This window comes from Mauremys mutica, chromosome 6, assembly GCF_020497125.1.
Source record: "Mauremys mutica isolate MM-2020 ecotype Southern chromosome 6, ASM2049712v1, whole genome shotgun sequence".
Taxonomy (NCBI): Eukaryota; Metazoa; Chordata; order Testudines; family Geoemydidae; genus Mauremys; species Mauremys mutica.
Window position 1 is genome coordinate 27,342,640 of NC_059077.1, and position 15,565 is coordinate 27,358,204.

The 15,565-nt window shown below is 44.0% G+C and overlaps 1 protein-coding gene across 1 annotated transcript in view; it reads left to right on the forward strand.

Moving 5' to 3' along the window:
* The first annotated feature begins 4,058 nt into the window (after positions 1–4,058).
* C7 (complement C7) overlaps positions 4,059–15,565 on the forward strand; it is a 41,132-nt gene continuing 29,625 nt past the window's right edge. Inside the window, exons 1-7 of the mRNA XM_045021653.1 lie at positions 4,059–4,265; positions 4,586–4,641; positions 5,357–5,432; positions 6,445–6,586; positions 8,814–8,955; positions 11,983–12,121; positions 14,797–14,931. Coding sequence (XP_044877588.1) covers positions 4,242–4,265; positions 4,586–4,641; positions 5,357–5,432; positions 6,445–6,586; positions 8,814–8,955; positions 11,983–12,121; positions 14,797–14,931 — 714 coding nt within the window. The 5' untranslated portion in view covers positions 4,059–4,241. The remainder of the gene's footprint in view (positions 4,266–4,585; positions 4,642–5,356; positions 5,433–6,444; positions 6,587–8,813; positions 8,956–11,982; positions 12,122–14,796; positions 14,932–15,565) is intronic.

The following is a 15,565-nucleotide window of genomic DNA, read 5'->3' on the forward strand; positions in this document are numbered from 1 at the left end:
TCCTTGATTTGTATAGCCCCCCCACCCCTCCCACTGAGTCCCTCTAATAGCCCTAGTGTCTGGCTGCTCAAAATCAGCTGCCAGGTGATCCACTTCAATACTCCACCTTTGGGGAAACTTTTTCCCCTTGGCTTCACAAATGTTATGCAGACCATAGCAGGCTGCTATGACCATGGGAATATTTTCCTCATTGAGGTCTAACTGCCAAATAGGCAGCATCAGTGACCCTTTAATCTGCCAAACACACATTCAACGGTCATTCAGTACCTGCTGAGCCTGTTGTTGAAGTGCTCTGTGGTGTAAGGCTTCATGAGCCATGGGAGTAAGGGGTAGGCTGGGTTTCCCAGGATCACTATGAGCATTTCCACATCCCCTATTGGAATCTTCTGGTCTGGAAAGAAAGTTCCTGCATGCAGCTTTCTATACAGGCCAGTGTTCCTGAAGATGCGTGTGTCATGCACCTTCCCTGACCACCCTGCGTTGATGTCAGTGAAATGACCCCAACGAGCCACCAGGGCCTGCAATATCATAGAGAAGTAGCCCTTTCTGTTGATGTATTCTGTCGCAAGATAATCTGGGGTCAAAATTGGGATATGCATGCCGGCTATCGCCCCACTGCAGTTAGGGAATCCCATTGCCGTAAAGCCATCTAATATTTCCTGCACATTACCCAGAGTCACAGTCCTTTGTAGCAGGAGGAGATTAATGGCCCTGCACACTTGCATCACCGCAACCTCCACAGTGGCCTTCCCAACTCCAAACTGATTCATGACTGACCAGTAGCAGTCTGGAATTGCCAGCTTCCACACAGCTGAGATGGCAGGCACAAAGTTTACAGGGGCAGTTGAAAAACAACACGCAATGCAGTCAGAAGCCCTTGGAATCATGAGATGGAGAAAACTCCTTCATGGGGCAGTGATCCCGCCCCCATTAGAACATAAGAACATACAGGGTCAGACCAACGTTCCATCTAGCCCAGTATCCTGTCTTCTGACAGTGGCCAATGCCAGGTGCTTCTGAGGGAATGAACAGAACAAGTAATCCATCCCCTGTCGCCCATTCCCAGCTTCTGGCAAATAGAGGCTAAGGATACCATCTCTGCCCATCCTGGCTAATAGTCATCAATGGACCTATCCTCCATGAACTTATCTATTTCTTTTTTTGATGCACCGCATGATGCACTGCAATCCATCCCCAGAACTCCTAGCAGGAAAAGGTGGCGATTTTAACAGTGAGATTGTTACCCACGGTGCACTGCTCTCTCTGTCGGTGCTACAGCACCAACTGTGGATGTGCTCCGCCAACACAAGGAGCATTGTGTGAACATGCACAAGCAATGTAATTACAGTGGTTTATGATAGTTGACTTAACTCGGTATTGTAGACATGGCCTTAGTGACAGAAAAAAAGGACAAACTATGACTTTGCAATATTCTTCCATCCTATCAATTAGTTTCAAGGAGAGAAAGTGTATAGACAACAGAGAAGACTGACTTCATTTTGAGATGGTGGGGAGGAAGGAGTTGGGGGGGGGTTGCTTGTGTAAGCAATGAGTTCAAATTGAATAAGGACCCCGAGTCCTGGATATGAGCTAAGACAAGTATAATAATAAAGAAACAAGTACCAGGTATCTTCAAACAGTTTAGATCATGTTATCAAAAGGGTTCACCATTAAAGAACCGGAAGAGTCTCTGAAGCAGGCTCCTGATACAGCTAAATTGGCTCTGGAACTGTTTTCTTTTAGCAAACAGGTCATCATCATCCCTGACTTAAACAGAGAAACATGACCGCAGATCTAGGAGCAAGGAATAATTAATCTAGGAATCCACATCTAGGCAGAAGGAATGCAGGCCATACCGACAGAATGAAGGACTGTATCCTGGAAAGCAGTGACAGTGAAAAGGATTTAGGGGTCATAGTGGACAATCAGCTCAGTGCAATGATGTGGCAAAAAGGGCTAATGCATTCCTGGGATGCATAAACAGGTGAGTAGGAGTAGGGAGGTGATTTTACCTCCATATGTGGCTTTGGTGAGGCTGATACTGAAATACTGTGTATAGTTCTGGTGTCCTCATTTCAAAAATGCTGCTGAAAAATTAGAGAGAGCACAGAAAAGAGCCACAAAATGCCTCATAATAAGAGAGCTCAGTCTGTTTAGTTTGTCAACCTGAGTTCAATCTGTTTAGTTTATCATAAAGAAGGCTGAGAGGTGACTTGATTATAGTATATAAAAATCTTCACAGGGAGAAGATACTGGGTAGTAAAGGGCTCATCAATCTGAGGAGAAAGGCATAACAAGAACCAATTGCTGGTCACTGAAACCAGACAAATTCAAATTAGAAATGAGACACATATTTTTAACACCGAGAGTGATTAACCATTGGAACAAACTATCATGGGAAGTAGTGGATTCTCCATCTCTTCTTGATATCTTTACATCAAGGCTAGATGCCTTCTTAGAAGATATGCTTTAGCTAAACACAACTTATGCTTTAGTCAAACACAAGTTTTTGAGCTCAATGCAGGGGTAAGTGGGTGAACATTAATGGTCTGTGTGGAATGGAATGTTTTTAATCAACATTCATTTAGCTGTGTCTGAAAACTTGGCTCTAATGCTTATGAATGGAGACACTGCAATTCCTTATAATTTGTTTCTGTTTTTTTAATAATGCAAAAAATAATATTGAGGCAGTCCTTCCTCTCCAGTCAATTGCCACTGGAATCCTTATGGCCCTTGGTCTGAATGTGATGGCTGCACTAAGACTCAGGTATAATGCTATTAATGCTTTTTTTCCAGGCATCAGCGAACCAAGCAGGTGCTTGGGGCGGTCAATGGAAAGGGGGGTGGCACGTCCAGATCTTCGGCAGAAATTCGGTAGCTGGTCCCTCAGTCCCTCTCCACCTCTTTGAGCTGCTGCTGAAGAGGAAGAGAGGGAGTGAAGGACCCGCCGCTGAATTGCCACAGCAGAATAAAGCAGTGCAATTGAGCTGCCGCCCAAGTGCTGCAGATCGGCTTTTTTTTCTTTTTTTTTTCTTGCTTCGCCCCTTGAGGTGGCAAAAAAGCTGGAGCTGGCCTTGTTCTGTGTTATACAGAATGTCAGGCTAGGTATCTAAGGTTCCTTCAGGCTTTAAACTCTGAACCTATGAATCTGCACACAGCCTCCACCTAGTGCAATGCAGAAGTTACTACATCACAGCAAGGACTCCCACTCCTCTGTAGAATGTTCATTACCCTTCTGCTGCAGAGTAATACTTCTGAAGAGCAATTGTTTTACCTCTGGATTACACTAGATTGTACAGAATGGTGTGTATCATCCAAAGAATTTCCTGGGAGGACGAATACCTTCACCCCATCGTAAGGACTTTCTCTACTTTTGGTGCAAATTAATGGAAATTTCCCCAGCTGCAACATCTTAATGGTGTTTCTGGATTGGGGGGGCAATTCCTGAAGAAGGGAGAGAGCACTGTGGAAGAGACGAACGTAGGGAGAAAGTGAGAGGGCATGTAGGGGAAGGAGTAAAATTCTGAGAAAGTGAGATTATCCCATAGATAAAGGTCCCAGTCCTGCAACTGCCTCCACACAGACAGCTCCCTGCATGGAGTTCCATTGAAATCAATGAGGCTCTGTGGGGCTACAGGGGCAATTGAAAGATTGAGACCAAAACTTGCATCCAGACCTTGAATACTTGGCCCCGACCTGATTTTTCATGGTAGAAGCTGATGTGTGGAGATGAGGCTTGCTACTGCGCATCACCACTAAGGATTTGTGGCCAGAATCTAAACTCAGTCGTACAGTTGTAAACCAGAGTAACTCCATCCACTGAAGAGAGTGAAGTGACTCTGAGTTTGTATAACTGAGGTCAGAGCTAGCTTGTGGTCTCTGAAAAGTGAAAGACATTGCACCATAGAAAAAAGGGAGAGAAACTTAGTTTTCTTTCTGTGAGTCCTTCCCATAGTTTCATGCCAGCCCTAGTTAGCATAGCCAAGCCTTGATTTATATGTATATTATTCTGTCTTTAAGACATTGAGCAGCTACAAGAACAGGCTGTTTGTGTCCCAGGAGGTGATTAAATGGGTTAAGATTAAAATTCCTCTGTATTACTCAGTCTTTCTGTGAAAGAAAAGCAAAACAGCAAGGCAGAGTTAGACTCCAGAAGAGCCAGCCAGACAGACTCCTGCTGCTGCTGACTTGCCCCCTAGTCCCAGCGAAGGTACAGTTCTTCCCTGGGAGTTGCTGGGTATATGAGCTTTTCTCCTAACATGAAGGTAAGACAATCACTTAGCTAATTTCTACGAGTGAAATGAATTAGATGAAATATTAATTTAAAAAGGAAGATCCCTGGCTGAGAAATGTAATGAGATAAAACTGCAATAAAGTAGACAAACAAGAAAATGTGGTTTGGGTGGCTAATCTGCTGCGTGTTCAGATTTCACATCATTATTAGCAGTGCCATTATTATTTATTTGCACTGGAGTTTGGCTGGAGTGAGGGTTGCCGACCAGGTCCCAAAGCTGACAAAACGCATGCAAAAGAAAAAGCAAAACAAACCGAAAATTAATTAATGTTTTCCCTCCTTCTTGTTCAGGTGTTTGAGTTTTTCCTTCTGGTAGAAGTTACATGTTTCTTTCCAGTTTTTTCTGGGTGAGTATTTATTTGGAATTGTGTATGCTAAAGAATGACTATGAATTGTTTAATATACTTATATATAAGTGCTTACATAGACGTGGCTGGTCCACACATGGGGAGAGGATTAAAGGAATCTCTTAGCTTGTGCTCCTTGAGAGTGGAGCCACTTTCCCCATTAGCACTGTCAGTGCCACCAACCACTCTAGTGGCGGGGGGTGGGAAGTGTGGTGAGAGACGGGCTACTGCGTCCCTCCCTTCTGTACACACTGGAAGAGCTGGCAAGCTCCAGGGGGAGCACTTCCTGGGAATTGTGCACTTCCTGGGAATTCTGGCTGAGCCTGAGAATTCCACAGGGAGCTCCCACTGCAATCTGGCCTCCCCGTGATCCCCATGACACAGGGCTGTGCTGTTGACACAATCTGGCTCCCAGTGTATCATTATGATATGGTCTATGCGAGCATTCAGGACTGAATGTGTGCCTCTTCAGGAATAGTTTCTCCTGTCTCTCTAGTGGTTAGACAGAAGGATTGGGAGTCAGTTTTAATCTTCTGTGGCAGGATGAGTGAATCCCATTGGTTTCAGTAGGAGCCCAATCAGGCTCCATATTTTTAATCAACATTCATTTAGCTGTGTCTGAAAACTTGGCTCTAATGCTTATGAATAGAGACATTGCAATTCCTTATAATTTGTTTCTGTTTTTTTAATAATGCAAAAAATAATATTGAGGCAGTCCTTCCTCTCCAGTCAATTGCCACTGGAATCCTTATGGCCCTTGGTCTGAATGTGATGGCTGCACTAAGACTCAGGTATAATGCTATTAATGCTTTTTTTCTTTTGCCTTTCTCAACATGCCTTTTTATAATAATTATGGTAGCATTATATCTATAAGAGTATCAAAAGCCTAAAGCATATGATTTGTGTCTGCAAGGATGCGATATTCTAAGAGCTGACAGTGAAGAAGGAAAGGACATTGATGTTAGGAAGGAGGATAATAAGCATAAGCATAACTGACTCAGCAGTTTTCATTTTGGTGATAGTTACAAAAGATGTCCTAGTGGAAATTCAAGTAAACTCTGGTATAGTTCTTCAGCTGATATCTATTGATTTCTATTAGTTTTTATTGGATGACCCAACTGCTCCATTCCTTTCCATCCCATTCCTAATAGGAATCAGTAGAAACAAGCTGAAAGTTTTCTATGTTGGCACTTTCACTCAGGTGAGAGATATTTTTGATTTTTAGATTCCTTATTGCTTCCTTTGATAAGTCATTAATTAGGGATAGGTGGATGGATGGGTTCAGCTTAAAAAAGGGCCAGCGTGTACTTTCTCTCAAGACTTGACATGAACCTGAATTTCTTTTGAGATGCAATAAAACTCCAGTTTGTCTAACTTTAGTTTTTGTCATATTCCTTTGCACTTCTTGCTTCCTCTTGGGATCGATGGCTGTTTTATTTTAGTTCTGGCAGGTCAGTTCCAAGAGTGACTGACGCCATTAAAAATGTTCATAAAATGCAAAAAGAGTACAGTATTTTCAACTGGCTCGTACTAGTTGCAGTTGGCGCCTAGATGTTAGAACAGAACAATTGGGTTGATTAGTCTACTAGGGCTAAAAAGAGTAGAGTCCTTTCTGTTAAACCATTTTTTATTGATACGTTGTTAGTTTGTAGTAACATGAGGAGTAGTGTCTTTGTTTTCAGGAAATGTAAATAAACGTTTCAATTAATTACAGCAAAGGATTTGTTGTGCTGTCATGAAAGCAGTCTAATATTTCTGCTTTAGGTTTACACTTTCTAAAGGTTTCTATTGATTTGCATTCAGATTCGCAGACGGACAATAGCAGTTTATGGCCAGTATGGGGGAAACCCGTGTGTTGGGAGTGCCTTTGAAACACGACAATGTGTTCCTACGAGAGGATGCCCAACAGAGGAGGGCTGTGGTGATAGGTTCAGGTGCTTTTCAGGTACTTTATTTTACTTTATTTTTCATAACTTTCTGATACTTAAAGTTATGAAGAGGATTATGTAAAGGTGCCTCCTGTTTATCAGACAATCACAGTATTATGAGTTAAATAAAATCAAAGGATGAAAGCTCCAGTTTTTACAGGAAAGAAATTCACAGGCCAAAAATCAGACACAGCCTTATTAATCCACTATATAGCCTTGCTGTGGTCCCTTTGTGCATATATGCCTTACCTTACTGACACACTGGAGGGACAGACCCTACCTGTCCTGGCTCTGTGCTGTACCCTGGAAGCGGCCAGCAAGTCTGGTTCCTAGGTGGGGGGGCCACAGGGCTCCATGCGCTGCCCCAAGCACTGGCTCTGCATTCACAGTTGCCAGGAACTGCGGCCAATGGGAGCTGCGGAGGCAGTGCCTATGGGCAAGAGCAGCACGCAGAGCCACCTGCAGCACCACTGCCTAGGACCCAGACCTGCTGGCCACTTACGGGGCACAGCATGGAGTCAGGACAGGCAGGAAGCCTGCCTTAGCCCCCCCGCTGTGCCACTGACCGGAGCTGCCAGAGGTAAGCCCATGCCCCCCACCCTGAGCCCTAACCCCATGCCCCAGCCCTGAACCCCCCCAAACCTAGAGCCCCCTCCTGCACCACAAACCCCTCATCCCCAGCCCCACTCCAGAGCCTGCACCCCCAGATGGAGCCCTCACCCCCCTGCACCCTAACCCCCTTCCCCAGCCCAAAGCCCTTTCCCTCACCCTGAACCCCTCATTTCTGGCCCCACCCATACCCCCAGTTAGAGCCCTCACCACCTCCCGCACCCCAATCCTCTGCCCCAGCCCAGTGAAAGTGAGTGAGGGTGAGGGAGAGAGAGAGCCACTGAGAGAGGGGGAATGTAGTGAGTGGAGGGCAGGGCCTCAGGGAAGGGCTGGGGCAGGAGGCATGGCCTTGGGGAAGGGGCAGGGCTACAGTTTTCGGTTTTGTGCAATTAGAAAGCTGGCAACCCTATTGCCAAGTCAACCAATTTAGTGAGATCCCTTTGAAACTCTTCACAGTCTGTTTTTGACTTAACTATCTTGAGTAATTTTGTATCATCTGCAAACTTTGGCACCTCACTGTTTACCCCCTTTTGCAGATCACTTATGAATATGTTGAACAGCACTGATCCCAGACCAGTACAGACCCCTGGGGACACCTCTATTGACTTCTCTCCATTCTGAAAATGGGCTATTTATTCCTACCCTTTGTTTCCTGTCTTTTAACTGGAGTGCCTGGGAATGCTTTCAGGATCATCTAATGATCCTTAATTTAATTTAATGACAAGCCCTTTGTTATCTTAATCACCCTGCCTCTGTTTATAAACAAACTCCCTGCACCAAGGGCCGAAGTCATTAGTAGCCCAGAACTCATCACATTCCACACTCAAGCTCTGACTCCTGGGTGCTGCTGGGTCCTTGCCCCACGGCAGGCAATTGGGGAGGGGCATGTGATGCTTCGGGCCCCACCTCCATGCGTCTCCCCTGCCCCGCTATATTATTATACATGATCACATACTATTAAGACACCAGCACTCCTGTATGCCCACTGTTCACTGTTCAGCCTGCACACCGAGGGCCCAATTTTGCTCCTAGTTACATCAGAATAAATTGAATGATGGATTTTCTGTGTTATAATTGCATAGTTCACAACCACTGGCCAATCAGCACACTGAATGAGTTAGGGGTGGTGTGGAAATGATGAGCCCAATTCTCCCCTCTCTTACACCAGTGTAAATCAGGAGTAACTCACCTGCCTTCAGTGGAGTTACAATGGAGTAAAACTGGTCTAAAGCAGAGAAGAATCAGGCCCAATAGATGATCACGTAATTAAAGGCGCATTCTAGTGTATACACTCCAGCAACCCTAGCTATATGTTTAAAACGTGCTGCAATGCCCTCAGTTCAATTCAAGTGTCATTTTTTAGAGACCTAGTGTTGATTTTTGTCTATTGCCAAAAACAGAATTTGAACCCTGGTCTTCCAGTGATATATCGGTCACAGAGGCAGGCCCCTGAGTCTGAGTTTTTTCTTGAGTTTCCATAATTTTTCTTAAAGCTTGTTTTTAATTAGAACTACACAAAATGAGAATGTGTGATTAAATCGGCTAATTAACATACTTTAATTTTAGCTGCTGTGTATCCAGATGGACAAACATGTTTCCCCCTTTCCCTGAGATTTTTTTTTGGTTTGGTTTTAGGTCAATGCATTAGCAAATCTCTGGTGTGCAATGGAGACCAGGATTGTGAGGAAGACGGTGCTGATGAGGATCAGTGTGAAGAGAGCAGACCGGCTTGTGACATTGATAAAATGCCTCCTAATGCAGAACTTACCGGAGCTGGGTAAGCTTCTCTGCAGATCTCATCTTGCCTGTTACATCAATATCTGTGCTAGTTTAAGTTGTATTTTTGTAGCATTTTACAACAAATCTTAGCCTCTAGTTAACCTGCTCACATGCCTCAGAGGGATCAGCTCCAGATCTCAAGACTATTATTTTTACTATTTGTGTTAACCTTAGTGCCTAGGAGTCACAGTCATGGACCAGGACCCCATTGTGCTAGGTGCTGGACAAACAGCTGCACTAAAGAAAAGTCTCCTTTCGATAGAGTAGAATTAGGGCTTACAGTCTCTGTAGAGGGCATTCATTAAAGTGTAACACATCCTTTAACAATTGTTTCTGAGCAGGCATTCCACCTAACAGAAGGCAGCAATGCACATGTACTGTGTATAGCACATTACAACCTCTTTCTCGCTCCCGTCTGCCAATTTAGATAGATTAAACAGATGATTGAAGGACTTCATAGCTTTGCCATATGTTCGTTATGGGTGTGAAATTTTCTCCTCAGATACACACATATAACTTCCATTGACTTCAAACAGAGATATGATTGCAGAATTTGGCCCTATGAGCTGAAATTTTATACTTTTATTTTATAAAAGAGCTTAGTTCTTCCCTGACTTGCACTTTGAGTAGTCATTGACACCTGTGTCCTGCCTATATAAAATGCACCCAAATCAAAACGGTAGCATTTTATAATGACTTTGTATAAGTGTGATGATTAAACAAGGTGCATGGTGGTGGAGAATCAGGCCTAAGATCTCAATATAGGTATAATTTTTGGACAAGATTCACTACTATGATCTGGCTGCTGTGCTCTGGCTCCACTAATACAAAGCAGCTGGGAACCTGTTTTAACTGGGTTTATAGCTGTCTTGCATCACAGAAGCATCTTAAACCAGCCAGAGTATAACTATGAATCTGGCCTTTTGATTTTGAACAATGATTTGAAACATTTGGACTTCTGCAACTTAAACACATCTTTTTAATTTGAAATGAAATGGTTTTTTTTTTCTATTAAGAAGATGACCAGAAACTGAGAGTTTTAACATATTTGGCTCTAGATGCTTTATTTATTTAAAACATTAAAGGTTTTAATAGTAGCTTAATCATCAAAAGTACATTAATGTTTAATATTTAAACATGTTTCACCTAGAAGATCCATGTCAGATGCCTGGAGTAAGCAGTAAAAACACTTTGGTACCATTGAAAATTTTTAACCCTTCACAGTCTGGGTCCCCAGCTTAGCCAATATCATTTTCAAAGCAAATCAATAAATTGTTTGGTGGTGTATCTATTGGGTTTCCGGGAAACGGGGCAGGCGAAGCCCGCCCCATGCTAATGGATCCCCCCCAGCCTAAGGGGAGGTTCCACAGGGCCTCAGAAACCCACTAAGTGTGGGGGACAACTAATAAAAGAACAGGGACAGGAGTGCGGTCAAAGGGTCATAAGAAGGGAGCCTGACAGGGACACCGAGCAGAGAACCCCGGACAGCACCCACTGCTCCTCGAAGGCATCAAGGGAGCCAGCGGACGCCGCCCAGAGGAACTCCGCTCGGAGACGTGAACGGACTAAGGATTGGAAACAAGCCCCACAGTCGCAGGAGTCAGGGCGAGGAGGAGGTTGACCAGGAGGTCCCGCGACTTCGTGGGGCCACGGATAGGGAGTGCATGGAGAAGGAGGTGGGGGGAAAAGTGCAGCCAGAAACGCAATAGGATATTGGTGAGGAGCCGGTATAGGGGCTGCAGCCTGGCGCACTCTACGTAAACGTGCGCCAGGGTCTCCCTCACGCCGCAGAAGGGGCAGGTGTCTGGGACAGGGGTAAACCGCGCCAAGTACACGCCCGTGCTCACGGCCCCATGGAGGAGCCGCCAACTGATATCCCTGACAGGCCTCGGGACCAGGGTGGAGTACAGGCTGGCCCACCGGGGCTCCTCACCCTCCTGAGGTGGCAGGAGGTCCCGCCACTTGGTGTCGGGGCGGGACACGAGGGTGAGGAAGTGAAGGGTGTGGAGCACGAGCGCATAGAGATGCTTCCTTGGCGCGGTTTGGAAATGGACCGGCTGCAGGGGCGGGGGGGCCGGTCGGGTCCACGGGGCAGGGAAATGAAATGTTGCAAACTAGTTGTCTATAACCAGGATAGGTTATAGACCAGTTTCTACAGGCATAGCAACAGCAGTTACTTTTTCCTTAAGGAATACTGCTATGCAATAGCATTGTGGATCTATACTCTTTAATGACCTCAGCTACATAGACAGAAGTATTAGCATAACAAAATGATTATCTTTAACTTGTTTAATGTAGCCCTATCGCCTTGAGAATGATCTTAGCTCAGATGGAGTAAAGGGGAGTTTTGGTAATGGATTGGGCATTTTGCAGATATAGCTAAACATAAGCAGTTGCCATGGATATAAATATATTGGCATTAGCAGCTTCTCGGCTCTCTGAGCTAAGAGGTGAAACATTATCTAAAAGTTGTATCTGGGTAAGAGGGGTAAAAACATTATCTAAGTTGTAGTCATTGCTGACACAATTAAGAATGGCATTTTACTTTCCATACTCTAGTATGTATGTGCGGCACTTTTATGCCCACCAGGAGTCTATAATATAGTGTCCTATTTTCTTATGTAATGGCTTGTCTACATGGTGAGTTAGCACATAGCAAGCCAGGGTGTAAATCAACAGGGCATTAGCTTGCTGCACACTAACTCACCATGTGGACTCTGCTGCAGTGCACTAAAAATACAGTGCACTAAAAATTCCATTTTGGCATACTCTCATTTCAAACATCAGTACATCAGTGCTCACTATGGAACTTTTAGTGCACGGTAGCAGTGTCCGCATAGGCGGCTAGTGCACTGTAGATTCCCTCTCTGGCTTGCTGTGCACTAACTTGCTGACTACACAGGAAGTCCTTTTTTGATTGTTATATGCAGATGTAACTTTTTGTAGTTTTATCATCCTGTCAACCATGCATTCTTCTCGGTGACTCTGCTGCCTTACGCTATCGTTTGTATTTTCTCTCTTGCAGCTTTGATGCCATTTCTGGTGAGACTAGGGGAAGAGTGATTCACACTAAAAGTTTTGGTGGACAGTGCAGAAAGGTGTTTAGTGGTGATCAGAGAGAATACTACAGACTGAGTGAAAGCCTTCTTACCTACACATTCCAAGTATGTTTGCTTTACTATAGCCGTGTTTAGAGTCATATTTAGACCTGGGAGAATAATGTGAAACATGAAAGGTTTCATGAGGGTGGCAAGCTTCCTGGAAAGAGTTCCTTGTGGCAAACATGCACTCAGCCAGCCCCAGCTGTCTGGTTTGCTGGTTCAGTTAGATGGTGGCTCCTTCACCTGGCCAGCCTCCAAGGGGAAAGTCCAAGGTTTTCACCTTATGTGCCCCTAGGCACAGCATCTTCAGTGCCCCCCTGCCTACAGCTGATCTTCATGTTGCACACAGTTTTAGAGAGGTAAGGTGCCCCTAGAATGCTGGCACCTCTAGGCACGTGCCTACCTAATTGCCTTCTATGATGAGATAGCTGGCTCTCTGGATGAGGGGAAAGCAGTGAACATGTTATTCCTTGACTTTAGCAAAGCTTTTGATAAGGTCTCCCACAGTATTCTTGCCAGGAAGTTAAAGACGTATGGGCTGGATGAGTGGACTATAAGGTGGATAGAAAGCTGGCTAGATCATCAGGCTCAAAGGTTAGTGATCAATGGCTCCATGTCTAGTTGGCAGCCGGTATCAAGTGGAGTGCCCCAAGGATCAGTCCTGGGGCTGGTTTTGTTCAATATCTTCATTAATGATCTGGAGGATGGCATGGATTGCACCCTCAGCAAGTTTGCAGATTCCACTAAACTGGGAGGAGTGGTAGATATGCTGGAGGGTAGGGATAGGATACAGAGGGACCTAGACAAATTAGAGGATTGGGCCAAAAGAAATCTGCACTTAGGACAGAAGAATCCCATGCACTGCTACAGACTAGGGACCGAATGGCTAGGCAGCAGTTCTGCAGAAAAGGACCTAGGGGTTACAGTGGATGAGAAGCTGGATATGAGTCAACAGTGTTGCCAAGAAGGCTAACAGCATTTTGGGCTATATAAGTAGGAGCATTGCCAGCAGATCAAGGGACATGATCATTCCCCTCTATTCGGCATTGGTGAGGTCTCATCTGGAGTACTGTGTCCTGTTTTGGGCCCCACACTACAAGAAGGATGTGGAAAAATTGGAAAGAGTCCAGCGGAGGGCAACAAAAATGATTAGGGGGCTGGAGCACATGACTTATGAGGAGAGGCTGAGGGAACTGGTTTTATTTAGTCTGCAGAAGAAAAGAATGGGGGGGGGGGATTTGATAGCTGCTTTCAAGTACCTGAAAGAGGGTTCCAAAGAGGATGGATCTAGACTGTTCTCTGTGGTAGCAGATGACAGAACAAGGAGTAATGGTCTCAAGTTGCAGTGGGGGAGGTTTAGGTCGGATATTAGAAAAATCTTTTTCACTAGCAGGGTGGTGAAGTACTGGAATGGGTTACCTAGGGAGGTGGTGGAATCTCCTTCCTTAGAGGTTTTTAAGGTCAGACTTGACAAAGTCCTGGCTGGGATGATTTAGTTGGGGATTGGTCCTGCTTTGAGCAGGAGGTTGGACTAGATGGCCTCCTGAGGTCCCTTCCAACCCTGATATTCTATGATTCTATTGTGCCTAATTGGAAATCTGGCCCTGGGGAAGTCAATACTCAGTACCTCTCACAAGATTAAATCCAGAGAGAGGAGAAGTCAACACTATTGAACTGAACTGAGCTGGGTAACTGTTTCCTGAACAGGCCATGCATTTAAGGAACAGGATTGCCAACAGCAAAAAAAATAGTGTTGGAGACTATGTGCCAGCTCCTCAGCTGGTGAAATTTGGCATAGCTCTGTCAATCAATGGAGTTATGCCAAGTTACACCAGAATTAAATACCTATCTCATAGAACTAGAAGGGATCTTGAAAGGTCATTGAGTCCAGTCCCCTGCCTTCACAGCAGTACTAAGTACTGTCACATTTTTGCCCCAGATCCCTAAATGGCCCCCTCAAGGATAGAGCCCACAATCCTGGGTTTAGCAGACCAGTGCTCAAACCACTGAGCTATCCCTCCCCCTCTACCTCATGTGTCTACTTAGGGTTAAGTTTATCTCTTCCCAGAAAATTGTATATATGTTTATTAGTTTTAATGTTAAGTGGAGGATTTATCACTAGAAGAAAGGAACAGAACCCTGAATGTTATTGCTTAGATCAAGGTCTTGATCCTATGCACCCTTTATTTTAATTGAAACATTGCGTGCCCATGGAATGTGTTCAACTCATTGAGGGCTTCAGAGAGAAGATTATAACCAAATAATGGCTTAAAGTTAAGCATGTGCATAAACGTTTGCAAGATGAGGGCCAAAGTGTGGTAGACGTAGTCTTCATCTCTCAGGGTCAGATCTTTACTGAGTACAGAGGTCTGTCCTCACTTGGTTTTCTCTGAGCATGAGCAGCTAATGCAACCTGCTCATTCTTTAGAAGTATAGCATACATACGCTTCTTAGGACATTTGCAGAGACATATTACATCCCTTTCAGAGGGATGCTTTGTTCATTGTCATATCATTAATAGACTTGATCCTGCTCCCATTGACATCAGTGGGAATTGGGTCAGTCCTTAAATCCTACTACTGCTATGTTTGTATAAAGATGTTTGCTTTGTCCTATATTCATACACTATCTAGAATGTATTCAACCCACAGAAATCTTCCTAGTCTCTCTGTGCCAGGAAGTGCATGTGCTTCTAACGCCCATTCATAAAGGACTGCATTTTCCTGCATTTTTTCTAGGTGAAAATTCAGAATGATTTTAGTTATGAGTTTTACAATAGTAGCTGGTCTTATATGAAACACACAGTGCACGATGTACGATCAAACAGTGGCCATTACTATTCAGAAAAGACACAGGAGGAAAGCAGCAAAAAGGTATGTATAAGTTGTCTTTTTGGCTTAGAATTTCCCACGAACAATTAAAGTCTTACTTCCTTCAATGCTGTTTTATAATTTGAACATCTCCATGACAATTTTTTTGTTTTATCCTGTTAGTTTTGGTGCAACTTAGACAAAACAAACAATCTGTACAAAGATCTGTACAAAGAGGTCATTAGACAGGGTTATGTTAGTTCATTTTTTAACATTGTAATTGCTTATTATCTATTCATTTGATTTATTGGCTGCTTTTGCTATAAGGAAAGAAAGACACTGGCTAATAACTGAATAATATTGTCCATGCTGATAATTTTCTTCTGAACAGTTCATTTAAATGTTGTTTTCTCTTTGCCTTTTTTATTACATTCCTCAGTGTTTAGAGGCAACTTAAAAAAAATCTACAATGAGGGGTTAAAATTTGTTTTCCTATCCACAAGCAAAATTGTATTTCAGAATTGAACTCTATAAAGGAGTAGGTAAAGGTCTCAGTAAAGTAACTTTGTCTCCACTGTGCCTATAATTTTGAGTTAACTAAAACAAGTATTAATTCAATAATTTAAGTGCTTCCCGTTTATGAGGTAATATTAGTATCTTGGGCTAAATAAACTCAGAGGCTGAAGGCTAATATGTT